Raw genomic sequence first — 17,650 nt, forward strand, 5'->3', positions numbered from 1 at the left:
CAGTGTGTTATCTGGTGGAGGGAGTGGTCACGTCCATCATGATGCCATGAGGCAAGGATCTGTGCTCTCCTCCCCTCAGATCTGTGGGAAACCACTGGATCTGAGCAACCTGTCCCTAGAAGGCATCGCAGTGCTAAACATCCCGAGCACACATGGGGGCTCCAATCTCTGGGGTGACACCAAGAGACCGCACAGCGATATCCATGGGATCAACCAGGCCTTAGGTGCTACAGCCAAAGTGATCACCGACCCTGATATCCTGAAAACCTGTGTACCAGGTAAGAGGAGCAGCCTTGGGAGCTGACTCCCAAGGGACTAAGGAGAAGGTGTGACTCTCTTCAGAGGAACCCTGCTTCTACAAAACCTGTCTCCCTACTTCCCACCCCCCCAGACCTAAGCGACAAGCGGCTGGAAGTAGTAGGGCTGGAGGGTGCAATTGAGATGGGCCAGATCTATACCAAGCTCAAGAATGCTGGACATCGGCTAGCCAAGTGCTCTGAGATCACCTTCCAGTAAGGAAAACTCAAGCTGGGGGCTCTGAGGGAAGGAGTGGGACCAGGAAAGCAGAAGGGTATGGGAATGGTGGGGAGGGACTGTACCAGACCTTCCTCAGTAACAAAGGGTCTCAAGGCCAACCTAAGAACAGAGTTTTGGTACTTGATTGATAAAGAAATTGCCACCAATCTGCCTTGACCTCACACAGCACCACAAAAACCCTCCCCATGCAAATTGATGGAGAACCCTGGATGCAGACACCCTGTACAGTGAGTATTGCCTATGCCTGCCAAAAACTGAACCCCCAGGCTCCGTGGATCCTAAATTTCCATTCCACAGCTTCTTTACTTCCTGCTGAGGCCTCAAGTTCCCCTGTGCACCCTTCCTCCCAAATCCTGATTTCTCAGCCCCTGGCCTTCCTACCATGGCCTCTCTAGGACCCTGGCAACCCACCCTGAACCCTACAGATTTTCTCCCAAATCTCTGCTGCTCCAGCCCCAAGGCACTAGGTCTTATCTCTGAATGCGCCTCCTTCCTTTCCAGATCAAGATTACCCACAGGAACCAGATGCCCATGCTCGTGGGCCCACCCCCCCGCTCCTGCAATTTCTTTGGCTTCTTATGCTGAGGGGGGACATCTCAGCCTCCAAGCCAGCCTTGAGCCCACCTCCTTGTGCCTGGACTCTACTCCCTAGGCTCTGTACATTGCTGCCAAACACTCCTGCCAGCTCAGGGGAGTGTTCCTTCACCCTCACAGTATTTATTATCCTGCACCATCTCCACTATTCCCCATGCACATGTGCACACACACACATCACAAACAATACATTGAAAGTGCCTCATCTGAATAAAATGACTTTTTTTCCCACTGGGATATCTGTTAAGTGAGTGGTACACCTCCTTCCTTTATACCTCCACTCCTTTATTGACATAGATTCTCCCAGAAGTAAGGAAATAACAGCTCCAGGTTCTGAGTCTTTATTTCAGGCAATGGTAGTTTCCAAGGGAAGACTGGAGAAAAGATAGGCATTGCTGTCCACACTGGGTAAATCATGATGTCACGTGAGAGTACTCAGACCTGCTGCCCACTGAGGAGGGGGCTGCTCTCACCAATGGGGCAAGTGCGGAAGACCCAGGGCAGACGTAGCCACTGGGTTCTGCCGGGTGGCAGCTGGGGAAGGGGGAGAGCTCGGCCCTGCTTCGTACGTCTTCTCCTGATATTGGGAGAAAAGCAGGGATACTGGTTAGTGGTAGTTAATGGCAGCCTGTTTGTGCTTCTCCAACCAAGAGGATAAATCATATCCCAGGTTTCCTTGGCCTTGATCCTGGCTCCTTCCCCTCCTTCTCACCAACAGAGTTCATCCTCTCTTATTTCTGTGGTAACCTCTGTCCATTCCCCTCTCACCTTACAAGCTTCCCTGCTTTGAGGCCCTTGGCACCCCAGACCTAGGGATTTGCCCTTCATGCAGGTGGAGAACCCACTTCACCCAGCCTTCTCCACTCTTGATATTATTCATAACAAAAATCATCAAGATCATCATTTATTGCACTCTTGCTTCAGAACCAGGTGCTTTACCCATTGTCTAGAATCCTGACAACAGCCTCACAAGGCAGGTATCAGTTTTCCTACCTTTCAGAGGCTCAGAAAGGTTAAGCTACTTCCCCAAGATCCCACCAGCAAGACTGCAGCCTAGACCTGTTTAACTTCCAAATCTGGGCTCTTTCCTGGACACTATGCTTTCTTGAAGGGGGTGGTGGTTCCACCATGAGCGGTGGTGCTAAGGGATAAGGGGGTGTGAGCGGCATGGTGTGGCTCTCACCTGTATACCAGAGATGGGAGCAGCAAAGCCATCAATACCAGCAAGATGCCCAAGAACAGGGGAGCCTGCCCGAAGCCTGCTTCTTGACCTACAGGCCGAATCCCAGACGTAGCTATAGTCAGCATCTGCTTCCTGTCACACATCCTCTACCACTCCCCTTCTTCATCCTACCTCTCGTCCAAGTACCTACCAGGCATGACAAGCTGGGTGCTGACCATTGCCAGGCTGTCGGCATCAGCCAAAGACACATTGAGGCAGTAGGTCCCCGAGCCGCCCTTCAGTACCTGGTGCAGAACCAGCTGGCAGTCTGGGCTGGGTGGCACAGGCTGACACAGCCGCTGGGCAGGGGGCTGGCACCCTGGCGATGAGATGTCTACGCAGGCCTCCTTGGGTAGCCTGGGAGAGATGTCAGCTTATGTCAGGGAGTCTGGGAAGGAACAGTAGACACCAGAGAGCAGGGCAGCGGTCAACCCGAGAGTTCTCGGGGCAACCAGTGGGACACTCACCCGCCTTGGCAAGACACAGTCAGCTCAAATGCATCTCCTTCACTGGATGGCACAGCCTGCAGGATCTCAGCACTCCCAATACCCTCTAAAAAGTTGCAAGGTTTTAAGTCTGGGACTCCTCTACCAGTCCTCCCTAAAGGCCCACGGACAGGAAGGTGCTCGGGCTACCTCCCCGATCCCATCCTCATGCCTTCAAATGAAAACCCTGGGATTTGGGTATTCTTGTTCAGGTGAGTAACTCCTTCCAGGGTGTGCTTCCACTGGGCAGCCCTAAGCCGCACACGCCTTCCCTCCACCAGCTCCCAAACTAGGCAAGACTCACGGACAATGTCCAGGGTGAGGGAAAAGGAGCCATATCGATACAGAACACAATCCAGGGGGACTTGTCGCTTCACCAGGATTAAGGTGGCTGTGTCATCCAGCAGGGGGCTCTGGGAGCCTGGCAGGAGAGGATTGAAGAGGCAAAGTCATGAGACAAATGACACCTGGAAACAGCAGGCATTTTTCCAGGTAGAGCCAGAGCTACTGGATCCAGGCTTGGAATCAGGCAAGAGCTGGGAAATCTCATTTTATAGATAAGGAAACTGAGGCCCAGAAGGAGAAATGACTGCCCCAGAGTCACAGGTAGGGGTAGAGCTGGAGTTTTAAAAATCCCAAATGTTTGTCACACCCCACACTGTGCCAGGTCCTGGGTTAGGCACTTGACGTATGTTAACTCATTATAGTGTCACTACCTTATTCCTCCCTTTTCAGTGTTTCTACCACAATTCCAGGTAAACCTACTTTGGGATGGGAATCCAGAGGTGGGAAATGGTGTTAGAAACTGGGAAAGATTTCTGTGCATTTACACTTAATCAGAAAATGAGATATAAGTATTATGTAAATGATCACAGACTGCTCCCTGACCTTCACTTTAGGGAACAGCTCTTTTCAGAGACATAGGAGCAACAAGCTCTCTCCCCATGGCCTAGGAGAAGACCCTGGTTTCCTGAACTCTGGATCTCTTCCATACCATTAAGAGGGACTTGGGGGGCTTTAAAACCAGTGAAGACTCTGAAGGGACTCCACTGGTAAGCTAAGGATTGGGTAACATCTGGATCCAGAATAAGTCTTTCAGGTCTTCAGAGCTGTGACAAATGCCCCCACCTCAGTGAACCTCATTCATTCTGGCCCTCTTACCTGTAATACCTTCTGTAGACAAGAATGGGCTGGCATCTGGACTGTCAGGCTCAGGGGTGGGTACCTCTCCAGTTGTGGTCTCCACCAGCTCTGTAGTTGTTACCTGTGCAACTGTGGTTCCAGAGGGTTCTGCAGTTGACACTTCAGGTGTCGTACCTATGGCCTCTGCAGTTGGCATCTCTGCAGGTGTGGTACTTATGACTTCTGAGGCTAGTACCTGCTCAGCTGTGGTACCTGTGCCCTCTGCAGTTGGCACTTGCACAGCTGTGGTTCCAGAGGGCTCTGCAGTTGGCACCTGAGCAGGTGTAGTGGCTACGACTTCTGCAGTAGGCACTTGGCCAGCTGTGGTACCTGTGCCCTCTGCAGTTGGCACTTGCACAGCTGTGGTTCCAGAGGGCTCTGCAGTTGGCACCTGAGCAGGTGTAGTGCCCACGATTTCTGCAGTAGGCACTTGGCCAGCTGTGGTACCTGTGCCCTCTGCAGTTGGCACTTGCACAGCTGTGGTTCCAGAGGGCTCTGCAGTTGGCACCTGAGCAGGTGTAGTGGCTATGACTTCTGCAGTAGGCACTTGGCCAGCTGTGGTACCTGTGCCCTCTGCAGTTGGCACTTGCACAGCTGTGGTTCCAGAGGGCTCTGCAGTTGGCACCTGAGCAGGTGTAGTGCCCACGATTTCTGCAGTAGGCACTTGGCCAGCTGTGGTACCTGTGCCCTCTGCAGTTGGCACTTGCACAGCTGTGGTTCCAGAGGGCTCTGCAGTTGGCACCTGAGCAGGTGTAGTGGCTACGACTTCTGCAGTAGGCACTTGGCCAGCTGTGGTGCCAGGGGCCTCGGCAGTTGGCACATGCCCAGCTGTGGTGCCTGGAACTGGGGAGGAGCCACAGGAGGTGAGAGGAATGGCAGCCTGTAGCACCACCTGTGCAGTGACTGGGCCAGACTCTAGGTAAGTGTGAGTGACCACAAGTGCCCGAGAGATCAGAGTCCCAGTACTGTCTCCAAAGTCCCAGGTGTAGGAGAGGTCAGCCCCAGCCAAATAGCCACTGGGGTCGTGGAGCTGGAGGGCAAAGGTCAGAGGTTGCTTTCTCAGGAAGTGATTGTTCGTTCCATCCAAGGCCTGCAGCTGAGACACGCTCACAGAGAAGGGCACCTGGTCTGAGATTGGAGCCAGAAAAGGTGAGAACCAGGTCTGGGCCACAGCTTCTTCCTTCACAGCCACATCCTCTAACCCCAAGCTGCCTGGCCCTTCACTGGCTCCAAGCCCCACATTCCTCTGCCCATGTCTTCCTGGCTCTGCCCCTATAAGGTGCCCCTACACACCATTTCCTCTTTCCCCTTTCCTGCCCAGCCAAGCTTCCCCACCTCCTCCTGCCCTGAGACTGGCCTTGTCCCTTCCTAAGTCCTTACCAGTAATGGTGAAGGCTGAGCGGGAGTGAGCGAGGGATACGTAGCTCTGGGACCCCCGGCGGTGGTAGACAGTCACTTCCATGATGTGTGTGCCCAGCACTGCCTTGCCTGTCCCAATGCTCAGTCCAGACACTGGGCCCCCCAGAACTTGCCAGTATTGGCCTGAGGTTTTTGGAAAGAAGAGTAGAGAAGGGGGTTACTGGTCAAAGGGGACTGGGGAAGGGTTAGAGACAGGGCACCAGACTAGGAAGGTCAGGAGATATATTGAGAGGATGGTTATTTCAGCGGGTGTTTGGAAGTTTGTATATGAGGGCAGGAAAGGAGTCCTAACGAGGGGTTCCATGGGATGGGACTGTAATTGGAGAAGGGTTCCCAGAAAGAAGTATAATAGAGTTAGCTAGGTGCTGTGGAAGAAGACGGAGTCATGGGGAGGTGAAGATTAGGGAAACTCACAGAGTTTAGGGGTGGGACCAAAAGAAAAGGGATCAGGTAGGAAGAGATGAATCCAAGTGTGGGTGACAGGCCAGAGAAGGGAGTCTCTCACCCCAGGTCTTCCAGACATAAACAAAGCTTCTTCTCTGAGGTGAAGGGCCAGACGGACAGGCCCTCCCATCGGGGAAGATGCAGGTATCATCAGGTTCTTGGGGATACACTGGCTGTCCTCCCCACACCTGGCTCCCTGAAAGGAAGATACAAAGTCACCCTCAAACCCTGGCATTCCTTATTATACACCAAAACCTTTAACATGGCTCCCAGAGCAGGGCTCTGGGAATACTCCCTAGCTACAAAATATATTCTCCTTGATATAACCCACTGTGGGTGGTAGTGGGGAGAATGGAAACTATAATTAAAGATTCCTTTGTAGGGACTTCTCTGGTGGTCCAGTGGTTAAAAGACTCCACTCTTCCAATGCAGGGGGCATGGGTTCAATCCCTGGTCAGGGAACTAAGATCTTCCATGTTGAGCGGCCAAAAAAAAAAAGATACCTATGTAAGTATATACATAGAGATTGGAGAGAAAGAGATTGGAAATGTATCAAAATGTTTAGAAAGATTTGCTCTGGCTAGTGGGATAAAAGTAAAAATAACAGCACCAGCTAACATCTATTGAGCCTTTACTGTAGGCTAGGGCAGGCATTATGCTAAATTCTTTATATATTATCACATTTTAATCCTTACAACAACCTTTTAAAGTAGTATCATCCCTACTCTACAGATTAAGGGAATGGAAGCACAAAACAATTAAGTGACTTGCCCAGGGTCACATACTGGTAACAGGTTTAAATCCAAGTCTGTCCAACTTCTAAATCCACTGGGTCTTCTGTCCCCCATTTTGGGGACTACAATTTTTTTTTTCTTTGTGCTTTATCTGTGTTTTCTAATCTAATTACATATATAATTTGTTTAAAAAAAAGAAGAAGAAGGAGAAGGGGCATGAGCTGAGACCTGGGAATGAGGCCTGGAGTGGAGTGGTACCCACCGTTAATGATGGTGTTGTTGGCCCAGATGACCTGCCCATCTGACAGCACCTTTTGGCTTTCAGGGAAGTGCAGGGCAATAGAGAAGGAGGCGTTTGCCCCACGCAGTGTAGGCCCATCATTGCTGACCTTCAGAGATACCTGGCCACCTGGAAAGGGCAGCTGCGTTAGCTGGGACTCCTTGGCTTCCCCTCCCCATATGCCTTTTCCCTTTCTGTCTTCTCAACCGACATTCAACCCAGTTCTTGCTCCTCTCCTCTCCCCACCCCATTCCCACCATACCCTCCCCAGAAATTGCCAAGTTCCTACCTCTCCAGCAGTGAGGCCCCTGGCTTTCTGTCCACTCTGGATATAGCTGCCTGTTCCATGCTTTAGTTCTGAGCTGCCTTGAGACACCAAGCCAGTCCCAGTCTCTGGGTCCTAAAAGGAAGGTATAATGAGGACCCTCAGGTCATCACTCCCTTCTCAGGGGACCACAGTGTCCCATGTCACATCACTCATTCTCACATTCAAAGTGCATTTTAATTTACCCAATACCCACCATGTACCAGGCACTGTGCTAGGTGCAAAGAACTTAAGAAATGAAAAAGAAATGGTCCTAAAGAGATTCAGGTTAAAGTAGATGAAACAGACATATGCATAAATTACTATAATTCAAGGCACTGCTTAATATGAGCCATAATAAACATGCACGATGTACAACAAAATGACAGAATAAACAGATTAATTCCACTCTGGTAGACTGGGAAGGATCCAATGAGGAGTTGGCCTGTGGCATAAAGCATTCTAGGCAGAAGGCCCAGCATAAGCAGATGCATGGAGGCATGGAAGCACATGGCATGATAGGGGACCACTAGCAATGTGGTTGAGGTACACCGTGAGAGATGAGGCCAAGAAGATGGGGTGGGGGCTTTGAGTGCCAGGCGAAGGAGTTTGGCCTTTATCTTGTAGGCAAGTCCACCTCAGATGATTTTGTTTTTTGTATTGAGATATAATTCACATACCATAAAATTTACCCTTCAAAACTTTTGGAATATGATCAGATTTGTGTTTTAGAAGGATCACTTCAGCAAGCAGTGAGGAGGATGGACCAGAGGCGGGTAGAAATTGGGAGTGGGGACAAACAAAATTATTATAACTGACCAAGAGAGAAGTCTGAAAGAAAAGGATATGATGGCTCTCCACATGCCTCACCCAGATCCAACAACTATCAACATTTTGCCACATTTGCTTTATCGATCCTTTGTTGTTGGTTTGTTTTTTGGTTAAAGCATTTAATTTTCTCTTTTACAGTATTCATTTTTAATGCTGTACTTTTCTTTCTTTCTTTCTTTTTTTTTTTGCAGTACGCGGGCCTCTCATCCTTGTGGCCTCTCCCGTTGTGGAGCACAGGCTCCGGACGCGCAGGCTCAGCGGCCATGGCTCACGGGCCCAGCCGCACCGCGGCATGTGGGATCTTTCCGGACCGGGGCACGAACCCGTGTCCCCTGCATCGGCAGGCGGACTCTCAACCACTGCGCCACCAGGGAAGCCCTCTTTCTTTCCCTTTCTTTCTTTCTTTCTTTCTTTCTTTCTTTCTTTCTTTTTCTTTCTTTTTCTTTCTTTCTTTCTTTCCTTTCTTTCTTTCCTTCCTTTCTTCCTTTCCTTCCTTCCTTCCTTCCTTTATTTTTTTTGGCTGTGTCAGGTCTTAGTTGCAGCATGTGGGATCTTTTGTTGCAGCGTGCAGGCTTCTCTCTAGTTGTGGCGTGTGGGTTTTCTCTCTAGTTGTGGTGCGTGGGCTCCAGGATGCGGGGGCTCCAGAGCGCATGGGCTCTGTAGTTTGTGGCACGCGGACTCTCTCCTTGAGGCGCGCGAGCTCAGTAGTTGTGGTGTGCAGGTTTAGTTCCCCCGCGGCATGTGGGATCTTAATTCCCCGACCAGGGATCTAACCCGTGACCCCTGCATTGGAAGGTGGATTCTTTACCACTGGACCACCAGGGAAGTCCCTGGCTAAAGCATTCACAAGCAAATCCCAGACATAATGTTATTTAAAACCGTACAAATTCAGTATGTATGTGTAAAGAAGAAATATTTTCTTGAATAAACACAATGCTAGTTCACACTAGACAAAATTATTGAAACCAGTCCATACAAAATTTCATGAATATCTAAAAATGTCTTCTTATGATTTTAAAAATCAGGATCCAGGGGCTTCCCTGGTGGCGCAGTGGCTGAGAGTCCGCCTGACAATGCAGGGGACACGGGTTCGTGCCCCGGTCCGGGAAGATCCCACATGCCGCGGAGCAGCTAGGCCTGTGAGCCATGGCCGCTGAGCCTGCACGTCCAGAGCCTGTGCTCTGCAACGGGAGAGGCCACAGCAGTGAGATGCCCGCGTACCACAAAAAAAATAAAATAATAAAATTAAATTAAATTAAAAAATCAGGATCCAAAAAGTAAGCACAATATTTTAAGAGCCTCAGATGGACACGTATGAACAGAATGTTTCCAGAGTACAACACGGAGCGTAGTAAAAGAAAAAGACTTGAAACTGCACCATGAATGAGGGAAGTCAGATCAAGGAGAACTTCCTAGAAGTCTGTGAGACCAGGGATCTAGAGGAAGGGGGGCACTGGAATACGATGCAGATATTTCAGCACAGCAGAGACTATCCTCACTCCATTTCTAATATGTACCAGAAACCTGGTTGATTCTGCTGTGGGAGGATCTGGAATCATCCCACTGAGCATCCCACCATGAGAGCGAGAGAATTATAAGATGCCCCATTCTTTCTCCACTCCCAACCCTCCCTCCTCAGAGCAGCACGGGACATTCCAGACCCTCTCACCACCCCCACCCCCCCTTGCTCCTGTCACGAGGCCCCAATCCCCCAGAGCTCTTTCATGTGATGCTCAGCTGAGACCCCTCTGCCTGTCTCTCCCAGCCCCAGAACAAAAGCCTGGGCTGTGTTCGCCTATGCCCATCCCAAAGAGGGGATGTGGTGCCTCTTTACCCTCTATCCAATACATTCTCTTGCTCCTCACTTTAAATACCCTATCCCAAGTGCCTGAGACATTGCCTAAAAGAGTCTCCCACTCATTTTACTCCCTTGGAGCCCCCGCTCCAGCTCACTGCCCAGGGGGTCTCAGAATTAGGGCCACTAAGACCCACTATTCTCTTGCCCTTCCAAGCAAATGGAGTTATTTTCAGGCTGAGTCCCAAATCTTCATGTGGGGAGGGAGCTCAGTTGCCCATGTCCTCACTAAATCAAATGGGTGGGAGATGCCAGAAGCATTGCTGGTTATCTCCCATTAGGGAGGGGAAAACCAGAGCAAGTGTGCAACCCCAAATTCACACCTGCTCATGTCCACACACCCCACACTCACCTTCTGTGGCCCCCACAGCCAGAAGAGCACCCATCACAGCCACATGGAGAAGGCATTTTCTCAGCACCAGATCCATCCTGTTCTTCTTTCCAGCAACCAAAGGCGCTAGGGCGTGGGACAAGCCCCTATATAAGAAACGGATGCTCATTTGCATAGCCCTTCCTCCTCTCCCTGCAGGGGAGGCCTGGGAGGAGCAGGAGGACCTGAGAAAGGCAGAACTGAGGAGGGATCCTGGTCCCTGGACATCCCGCTACTCAGTGACAGTTTCTGGTTTCACAGGGTCACGCTCATCTTAAAGCACTCCATCCCCCCGTGGAAAGAACTGACTGAAGGGCAGCTACCAAACAAAACACGTACCGGACACACACGATTCATCATGGGAGAGTGGATCAATTTATTGTGAGTCAAACCAGGAACCTCTCAAAAAGACTGTAGAAGTAGTGACCCTGTATCCAAAATCAAAGAGAGACAGTATCGGGGCAGGCTGAGAGACGGAGGCAACGACTCCTCCGAGGCCCGGGAGACCCTTACAATGAGATTCCCAGCTTCCTGCTTTCAGAGGAGGCTCCCTGGACCAGGTGGCATTCAATCTTAGGTCAATACACGTTTTCCTAGGGGTGGTGAAAACGGCGAATTAGAGATCAGGAAATCCCTATAGACTCAGGACACAGGTAGGAAACTCGATCCCAAATCAGATACTTGGAAAAAGGTGTTCAGCCTCCCCACCTACGTTGAAACTTGTCTTAATGCCCCTCGGAACCAAACTTGCGCGGGTCGGGGTCGTTTGCAGAGAGGGACGCAGGGCTGGCCCCTCCCTCTCTGACGTTGACCAATAGGAAGATCTGAGGGCGGAGCCAGGGAAACGCGGGAAGGAGGGGCGGGGCTTCTGGTGGCGGTAGGGAACTGGGGGAAAGCGGTAACATTGTTTCAAGTTGGACAAATTGACAAGAGCGAGAGATACACTGCGTTCCATCCCGACCGGGGGCCACGGTACTGGGCCCTGTTTCCCCTCCTCGGCCCCCGAGAGCTGGGTGCCGCTTTCTGCAGGGTTCCCAGGCCCCCGCTCCAGGGCCGGGCTGACCCGACTCGCTAGCGCTTCATGGAGAACTTCCAAAAAGTGGAAAAGATCGGAGAGGGCACGTACGGAGTTGTGTACAAAGCCAAAAACAAGGTGACGGGAGAAGTGGTGGCGCTTAAAAAAATCCGCCTGGACACGTGAGTGGCCTCTGTACCCGGGACTCCTTACTCGGGAGCTCCTTGAGTGCCCCCTACCCCCACCCCAACCGGCGGTGGCCATCCAGGGACCGGAAGGTAGCAGGGAGGGACTTCTTTTGAAGTGGAGAGGTGGGGTGAAGGACGAGTAGAGGGTTTCCCGGGGGAGACTATAGGGTAGTGTAGAATCCATGGGAAATTTCCTCCCTAAAGGCGGGTGATGCCCCTAAATGTACAGTCAGAAAGACTCAGGAAGAGGAAGGAGGCCTCTGAGATGGGGGTTCCAGGACTCCCTGTGGAGCTGGGTTTTGCAGTAAGCTGTAAAGAGCACCTTTTTGAATGACGAGCCCTCCTCGCTGCCCCAACCCCACCCCCATCTTAGAATTCTCTCCCCCTTTCAAAAGAATGGCAGTTGAACCTCACTGGCCCCTCTAGAGAGGCTGGGTGCTGCTACTCCCGCCCCCCCCCTTTTTTTTTACCGGTTACCTTCTTCACCTTCACCAGGAGGCTTTGCTAACCTAACCCTGGGCAAAGAAGAAATAATGACCTTAATGTGTCCAAAAGCCAGTCCTGTCCATCCATGAATTAACCCCTGAAGTACCCCTTCTCTTCTCTCACTTTCCTAGGGGATGCTGGGATGGTGTCTCTGTGGGGAGGCAGGGGGTGGGGTAGAATCACTGGGCTGGGAGAAAAGGAATATTTGTAACCACATTCCCTTCTCTGCTCTCCCAACTTCTCCAAGTGAGACGGAGGGTGTACCCAGTACTGCCATACGAGAGATCTCTCTGCTAAAGGAGCTTAACCACCCTAATATTGTCAAGTAAGTATGTATCTGGGAGGTGCTCTGACAGTAAAGGAGGATGCCTTCTGTTTGTGTTGTCTGGGCATTTCTCTCCCTCACCTCTATCCCTGGACCTCCCTTCCCTAGGCTGCTGGATGTCATTCATACAGAAAACAAACTCTACCTGGTTTTTGAGTTTCTGCACCAGGATCTCAAGAAATTCATGGATGCCTCTGCTCTCACTGGCATTCCTCTTCCCCTCATAAAGGTAATCCTTCTCATCAACTCCCCCCAACATGGGCATGTCTTGGGGGGACTGAAGGCAGGCAATCCAGACTGAGTGTTGATTTGTGATCTTAGATTCCTTCCCAGCCCTCATCCCCCTACACACACACACACACACACAATCACACACACACAATCACACAATCACACATACCTTTTTTGTGGCTCCTTCACTGCTCATTATACTTATTAACCCTAAGGCTGGGCAGGAGAATCAAAGAAGTTGAAACTCTAGTGAGTCAGCTTAGCAGCTCAGGTGGAAGGTGAGATGAAACTCAGATAAATGGGACTGGAGGGCACTTGGTAGACCCCTCCAAAAAGCCTTTCCACCTGCTTGGCGGGAGAAATAGCCAGTGAGTCTCTATTGTCTGTTTTTCTGGGTTCTTTACTCCCAGAGCTACTTTCCATCTATCAACAAACGTTTATCCAACACACATTTATTGAACACCTTCAATGTGCTGAACACAAGATATGGAAAAGAAATGCAAAACTGAATAAAACTTGATCCTTATCCTCACTGGGATTACAGTCCAATCAGGGAAATGGCTTGTAAACATGGAATTATTATCTAACTAGTGAAGGCTTTAGTAGAACTATGGAGGCACAGAGGAGACCCTAATGTTCTCACGGTGATGGAAAAACACATTCTTTTCTCTCCCCTTGTCAGAGCTATCTGTTCCAGCTGCTCCAGGGCCTAGCTTTCTGCCATTCTCATCGGGTCCTGCACCGAGACCTCAAACCTCAGAATCTGCTTATCAACGCAGAGGGGGCCATCAAGCTAGCAGACTTTGGACTAGCCAGAGCCTTTGGAGTCCCTGTTCGTACTTACACCCACGAGGTGAGTCCCTCTCTGCATGTCTTCTCTGAACTTCCTGGGAGGTGTTAACAGGGACATTCACAACGTTTTTAGTAACTATCTGGCCAGCAGTTTCTCTCTCACTAGATGCAAAGTATCTCTGACACCCTAAGAGGTCTTAGAGTATACACGGAGTTCATATTTTGATAGATAACGAGCCAGGAGAGCTGGATGGCACACCATTAAAATTATGACCGATTGCCTCAAGTTTTCCAAGAAGGTTGCAAATTGGAGGTTCAGAAAACATGGCCCCCAAAACCATGGACTAGGCTAACTCTGGGCTAAGAAGTTGTACCCAGTTATTTTACTTAGGGGAAATCAGAGGGAAGGGAAGGATGGAGGGAAAGAAGTTGCTTGTTAAGAAGCTGAGTTAGCAGAGTAGTCCTGAGGAAATGAGATGTGGGAATCTCCATGCCCCATACACCACCCCTCCCCTTCCTACGCTTGTCCTCAGGTGGTGACTCTGTGGTACCGAGCACCTGAAATCCTTCTGGGCTGCAAATACTACTCCACAGCTGTGGACATCTGGAGCCTGGGCTGCATCTTTGCTGAGATGGTACGGAGGCATGCCCGAGTTCTACCCAGCCCCCTCCTCCCCACATTCAAGAACAACAGAACTGTTTCTTGGCCTAGACCCATGGCCCTTCTCTTATCACAGGGTCCTTCCTCTAGAGTAGCACAAAGTGGGTGGTGGGGAAAGGATAGGACTGTCATCCCTGATGTCAACCACAATGTTAGGATATCCTCAAGCAGCTTTAGCATGCAGTATACATATCTTATCTCTGAATTGAGCTAAATCATTTCTGCAACTGTTTTAGCTTTAGCCTGCATATACTTGGGAAAATGAGTTCCATTTAGTGTCCCCTTCATTTGGCCTGTAGACCTTATTGTAGGGCACCAGGAATGTGGTGAGGCCAACTGTGTTCAGCTTACCCACACCTTTTATTTAAACTGCAGACTTACATCACATCCCCCCTCAACCTCTGGCTTTTCAGATTGAAGGATCCCTGAGGCCCAGTCTTATAAGGGAGCTCTCATCCCCTTTAATACAACAGTGGAGTGAGCTAAGTTTCCAAATCAAATCAGCAGTATGTTTTATGGTCCCTTATCTGGGTTGTAACTGGGGGCATGGAGACCATTAGCCCATATATATAATGTGCATTTATCCCCCAGTGCATTACTTTACAATTGCCCATATTCATCTCTCAATTCATCAAAAAATATTTGTTAAGCACCTAGTGTGTACCCAGCACCATGCTAGGTGCTGTGGGGAACACAGAAGAAATGGAAGACACAGTCTCTGCCCGCTGTGCTCCTATCTAGAAGTGGCTGCACCACAAGGAGGGGGGATGACCGCAGTGTCTACCCCACACCCCGTGAGTGGCTTGGGATCCCTTTGCTACATGTCAGTGGCACCCCAGACATTCACCCCCTCCCAGCCCCACCCAGCCTTGGGGATCTGCAAAGCCATGGTTGGGGGAAGGAAGGAGGGGGCGAGGAGACAGATGAAGGGACTTCATTGTCTCAGGCTCTGTTTGACTGACCCCATGAAAGGCCCTGGGGAGGGAGTCATGGGGCCCTGCTGACCTTCCACTGCCTGTGGGAACCTCCATTATCCAGTGGGCAGTTTTGACTGACGTCAATGTGGGTCTTGGCTTTTCCTCTTTCCCCATTTTCAGGTGACCCGGCGGGCCCTATTCCCAGGAGATTCTGAGATCGACCAACTCTTCCGGATCTTTCGGACTCTGGGGACCCCAGATGAGGTGGTTTGGCCAGGAGTTACTTCTATGCCTGATTATAAGCCAAGTTTCCCCAAGTGGGCCAGGCAAGATTTTAGCAAAGTTGTGCCCCCCCTGGATGAAGATGGACGGAGCTTGTTATCGGTGAGAGTGGGGAGTGGGCACCCATTTCCTCTCATTCACTCCCCCAGGGCAGGGTTTTTCCAGGATGAAGGAAGAATGAGGCCCTGGACTCCTGGTCTTAGCATTTCGCTAGCCCCTGCTTCCCTCTCGCTGTTGTGCACCCATTAGATACAGGAAGGAGGGAAATGGGAACTCTGCCTTGGGTGAAAGGAATTGTTTCCCCATTTCTCAAAACACCTGCTGCCCATTTACTCCATTATCACATTACTGACGTCAGCATACATCTCTCCCTCCAGCAAATGCTGCACTACGACCCCAACAAGCGGATTTCAGCAAAGGCAGCTTTGGCTCACCCTTTCTTCCAGGATGTGACCAAGCCAGTACCTCACCTTCGACTCTGATGGCTTTCTCAAGCCCCTACTCCCAGTCTCACCCTCTCCTCCAGTGGGGGCATGATCTGGCTTGGCCCAGGGCTCTTAGCTCACTGATCTTGTCTGGCTGCCTTAGCACTCACCTGCCCCTCTTAGCCAGCCAACTCTGGGGAGAGGGGGTGGAGGGGAGAAATAGGTGAAATTGAAAGGAAGCATCAATATTACATGCACTTAATCTGCACCATGCTCTCCCCTTCCTCTTAGTCATTGCTTAGGAGGGCTGGTATTTAAAAAAAAAAAAGTAAAAAGACTGTTTCTCCTTCCTCCACATAGGGTTTGCCATCCCAGTCTCTGAAAGCCCCGCAATTATTATTTTCTGTGTTTCAGGTGACAGAGACCCCAAACCTCCCACAGCCCTGTGTAAGGCCAACTGATAGCAGGGGCACTAAGTTGGAACTTTTGAAAACCAAGCAAAACAAAAACATGGCGAGGGGTCTGTTTTAAAGAATTAGGTTAAAAAAATAGATCCAACCAGTTTATACCCTAGTTTTAGTGCTTCATCTCACCTAACAGTCTGGGAGACTCAAGACTCCCTGTCTCAGACTCCCAGTCTCTGCAGTCCTGGTGGGACTGCAGTAGAAATGATTGCTCCTAGTCTTCTTGCCTGTCCCTCCTACAGGCAAGGGGTGTCTGGGAGGCTCTGGGTCAGGGACTGTGCTTCACCGAGGCCTTATGAGGCAAGTGAAAGATGTTTGAATTTTTCTCTTCTTTTTAAGATTCTTAGTTCTTCAGGTGCTAGGTTCCATCTCCCTCTGAAGGCCAGCCCATAGGAGTGAAAGTTAAGGTTAAGACCTCATTTTGAGAATGCTGACACTTTTTTAGGGCTGTGCCTGAGTGGGGACATTGGGAAAAAAATATTCCTTTAAAAGAAGGATGAACAATTATATTTATATTTCAGGTTATAGCTGTTTTTAAAGTGGGAATCGGTGGGGATTTGTTGCCATGTGCACCTTGGGGTTTGTAATGCGAATGTTCAAAAAAAAAAGCTTTTTTTCTTTTTTATGATTTTGTCTCTCTTCTCCCACCTTTTGTCCTTGAGTGTTCCTGCTATTAACATTATTTGTAATTTAGTTTGTAATTGATTAAAAAAAAAGTTCCTGGTTTTATAGTTCATGTCTCTCCTCCTTTACTGTTGCACATTTACTGAAAGAATGGTGTGAGAGAGAATATGAATGTGTGCATGTGACCCCTTTTCTTAATCACTCTATGCAGGGCTACCCACCCCACTCCATTTCGACCTCTGCGATGCAATTGGGATAGTGCCACGGGTGGGTGAAGTGGGAATTATTGCCCCCATTTTACAGCTGAGGAAAGTGAAGCTTATGTATTTCCTACTTCACTTTCCCCTAAACCAGCATCTCCCGCCCCCCCCCCCCCAGACGCACATATCACATACACATACACACAAGGCTCCAGTTCCAGATTTTCAATGTTAGGGCTCACGAACAGCAGTATGGTTGGAAGTGGGCTCCAAGGTAATTCGCATTGACGCTGCATTTCCCAGTAAGCTCGTCTTGTTTTCTTTTTACCGTTTTTATTTTGTTTGCTTTTTTTGCGGCACGCGGGCCTCTCACTGCTGTGGCCTCTCCCGTCGCGGAGCACTGGCTCCGGACGCGCAGGCCCAGCGGCCATGGCCCACGGGCGCAGCCGCTCCGCGGCACGCGGGACCCTCCCGGACCGGGGCACGAACCCGCGTCCCCTGCATCGGCAGGCGGACTCTCAACCACTGCGCCACCAGGGAAGCCCTCGTCTTGTTTTCTTTTTGTTCCATAACACAAACAGAAAAGTTTTCTAAAGATACTTATTCACATTTACATGCGATTTAGAATATATCAATCGTCTGTATGAAAAATTATTATAAAGGGGCTAAAGCCTCCCCAAGCTACCACTTCTTGGAGGTGCCATTGTCTCAGCTCACCAAAAAACATCTCAGACTGCCGCGGGCCATCCCCAAAATTCCTGTGCTCTGGGGCCCCACTAAAAG

The 17,650-nt window shown here is 50.2% G+C and overlaps 3 protein-coding genes across 14 annotated transcripts in view; 2 read left to right on the forward strand and 1 right to left on the reverse strand.

Annotated features, from left to right (window-relative positions):
* DGKA (diacylglycerol kinase alpha) overlaps nt 1–8,333 on the forward strand; it is a 27,209-nt gene extending 18,876 nt beyond the window's left edge. For 3 of the 7 annotated variants that reach the window (XM_022571896.2, XM_089920836.1, XM_022571897.3), the window contains exons 21-23: nt 80–278; nt 392–512; nt 704–1,032. In XM_022571896.2, coding sequence (XP_022427604.1) covers nt 80–278; nt 392–512; nt 704–932 — 549 coding nt within the window. In that variant the 3' untranslated portion in view covers nt 933–1,032. The other 4 variants (XM_089920837.1, XM_089920838.1, XM_022571901.2 and 1 more) reach the window with 4 other exon arrangements.
* On the reverse strand, nt 1,457–11,002 carry PMEL (premelanosome protein). 2 transcript variants are annotated; one of them, XM_022571903.3, is made up of 11 exons: nt 10,240–11,002; nt 7,187–7,297; nt 6,880–7,026; nt 5,945–6,079; nt 5,401–5,562; nt 4,000–5,148; nt 3,143–3,259; nt 2,821–2,905; nt 2,505–2,710; nt 2,315–2,402; nt 1,457–1,708 (listed from the first exon to the last, which is right to left on the reverse strand). In XM_022571903.3, exons 1-11 carry the CDS (start codon nt 10,391–10,393, stop codon nt 1,567–1,569), a joined length of 2,496 nt encoding a protein of 831 aa, XP_022427611.3. In that variant the 5' UTR covers nt 10,394–11,002; the 3' UTR covers nt 1,457–1,566. The 2 variants fall into 2 exon arrangements, with proteins under 2 accessions (XP_022427611.3, XP_022427612.3); XM_022571904.3 differs by having other exon boundaries at nt 2,315–2,426.
* Nucleotides 10,525–16,774, forward strand: CDK2 (cyclin dependent kinase 2). 5 transcript variants are annotated; one of them, XM_022571906.3, is made up of 10 exons: nt 10,582–10,638; nt 10,855–10,910; nt 11,287–11,454; nt 12,194–12,271; nt 12,380–12,500; nt 13,185–13,355; nt 13,828–13,929; nt 14,606–14,749; nt 15,053–15,256; nt 15,532–16,774. In XM_022571906.3, the coding sequence occupies exons 3-10, from the start codon at nt 11,339–11,341 to the stop codon at nt 15,634–15,636; spliced, it is 1,041 nt and encodes a 346-aa protein (XP_022427614.1). In that variant the 5' UTR covers nt 10,582–10,638; nt 10,855–10,910; nt 11,287–11,338; the 3' UTR covers nt 15,637–16,774. The 5 variants fall into 5 exon arrangements, with proteins under 5 accessions (XP_022427615.1, XP_089776968.1, XP_022427614.1 ...); XM_022571907.3 differs by lacking the exon at nt 10,855–10,910 and having other exon boundaries at nt 10,525–10,638; XM_089920842.1 differs by lacking the exons at nt 10,855–10,910; nt 11,287–11,454 and having other exon boundaries at nt 10,550–10,638.
* Nucleotides 16,775–17,650: the final 876 nt, after the last annotated feature.

Source organism: Delphinapterus leucas, chromosome 11 (genome assembly GCF_059928025.1).
Source record: "Delphinapterus leucas isolate spDelLeu-1000000601 "Yukka" chromosome 11, BTC_Dleu_Yukka2, whole genome shotgun sequence".
NCBI classification, from domain to species: Eukaryota; Metazoa; Chordata; class Mammalia; order Artiodactyla; family Monodontidae; genus Delphinapterus; species Delphinapterus leucas.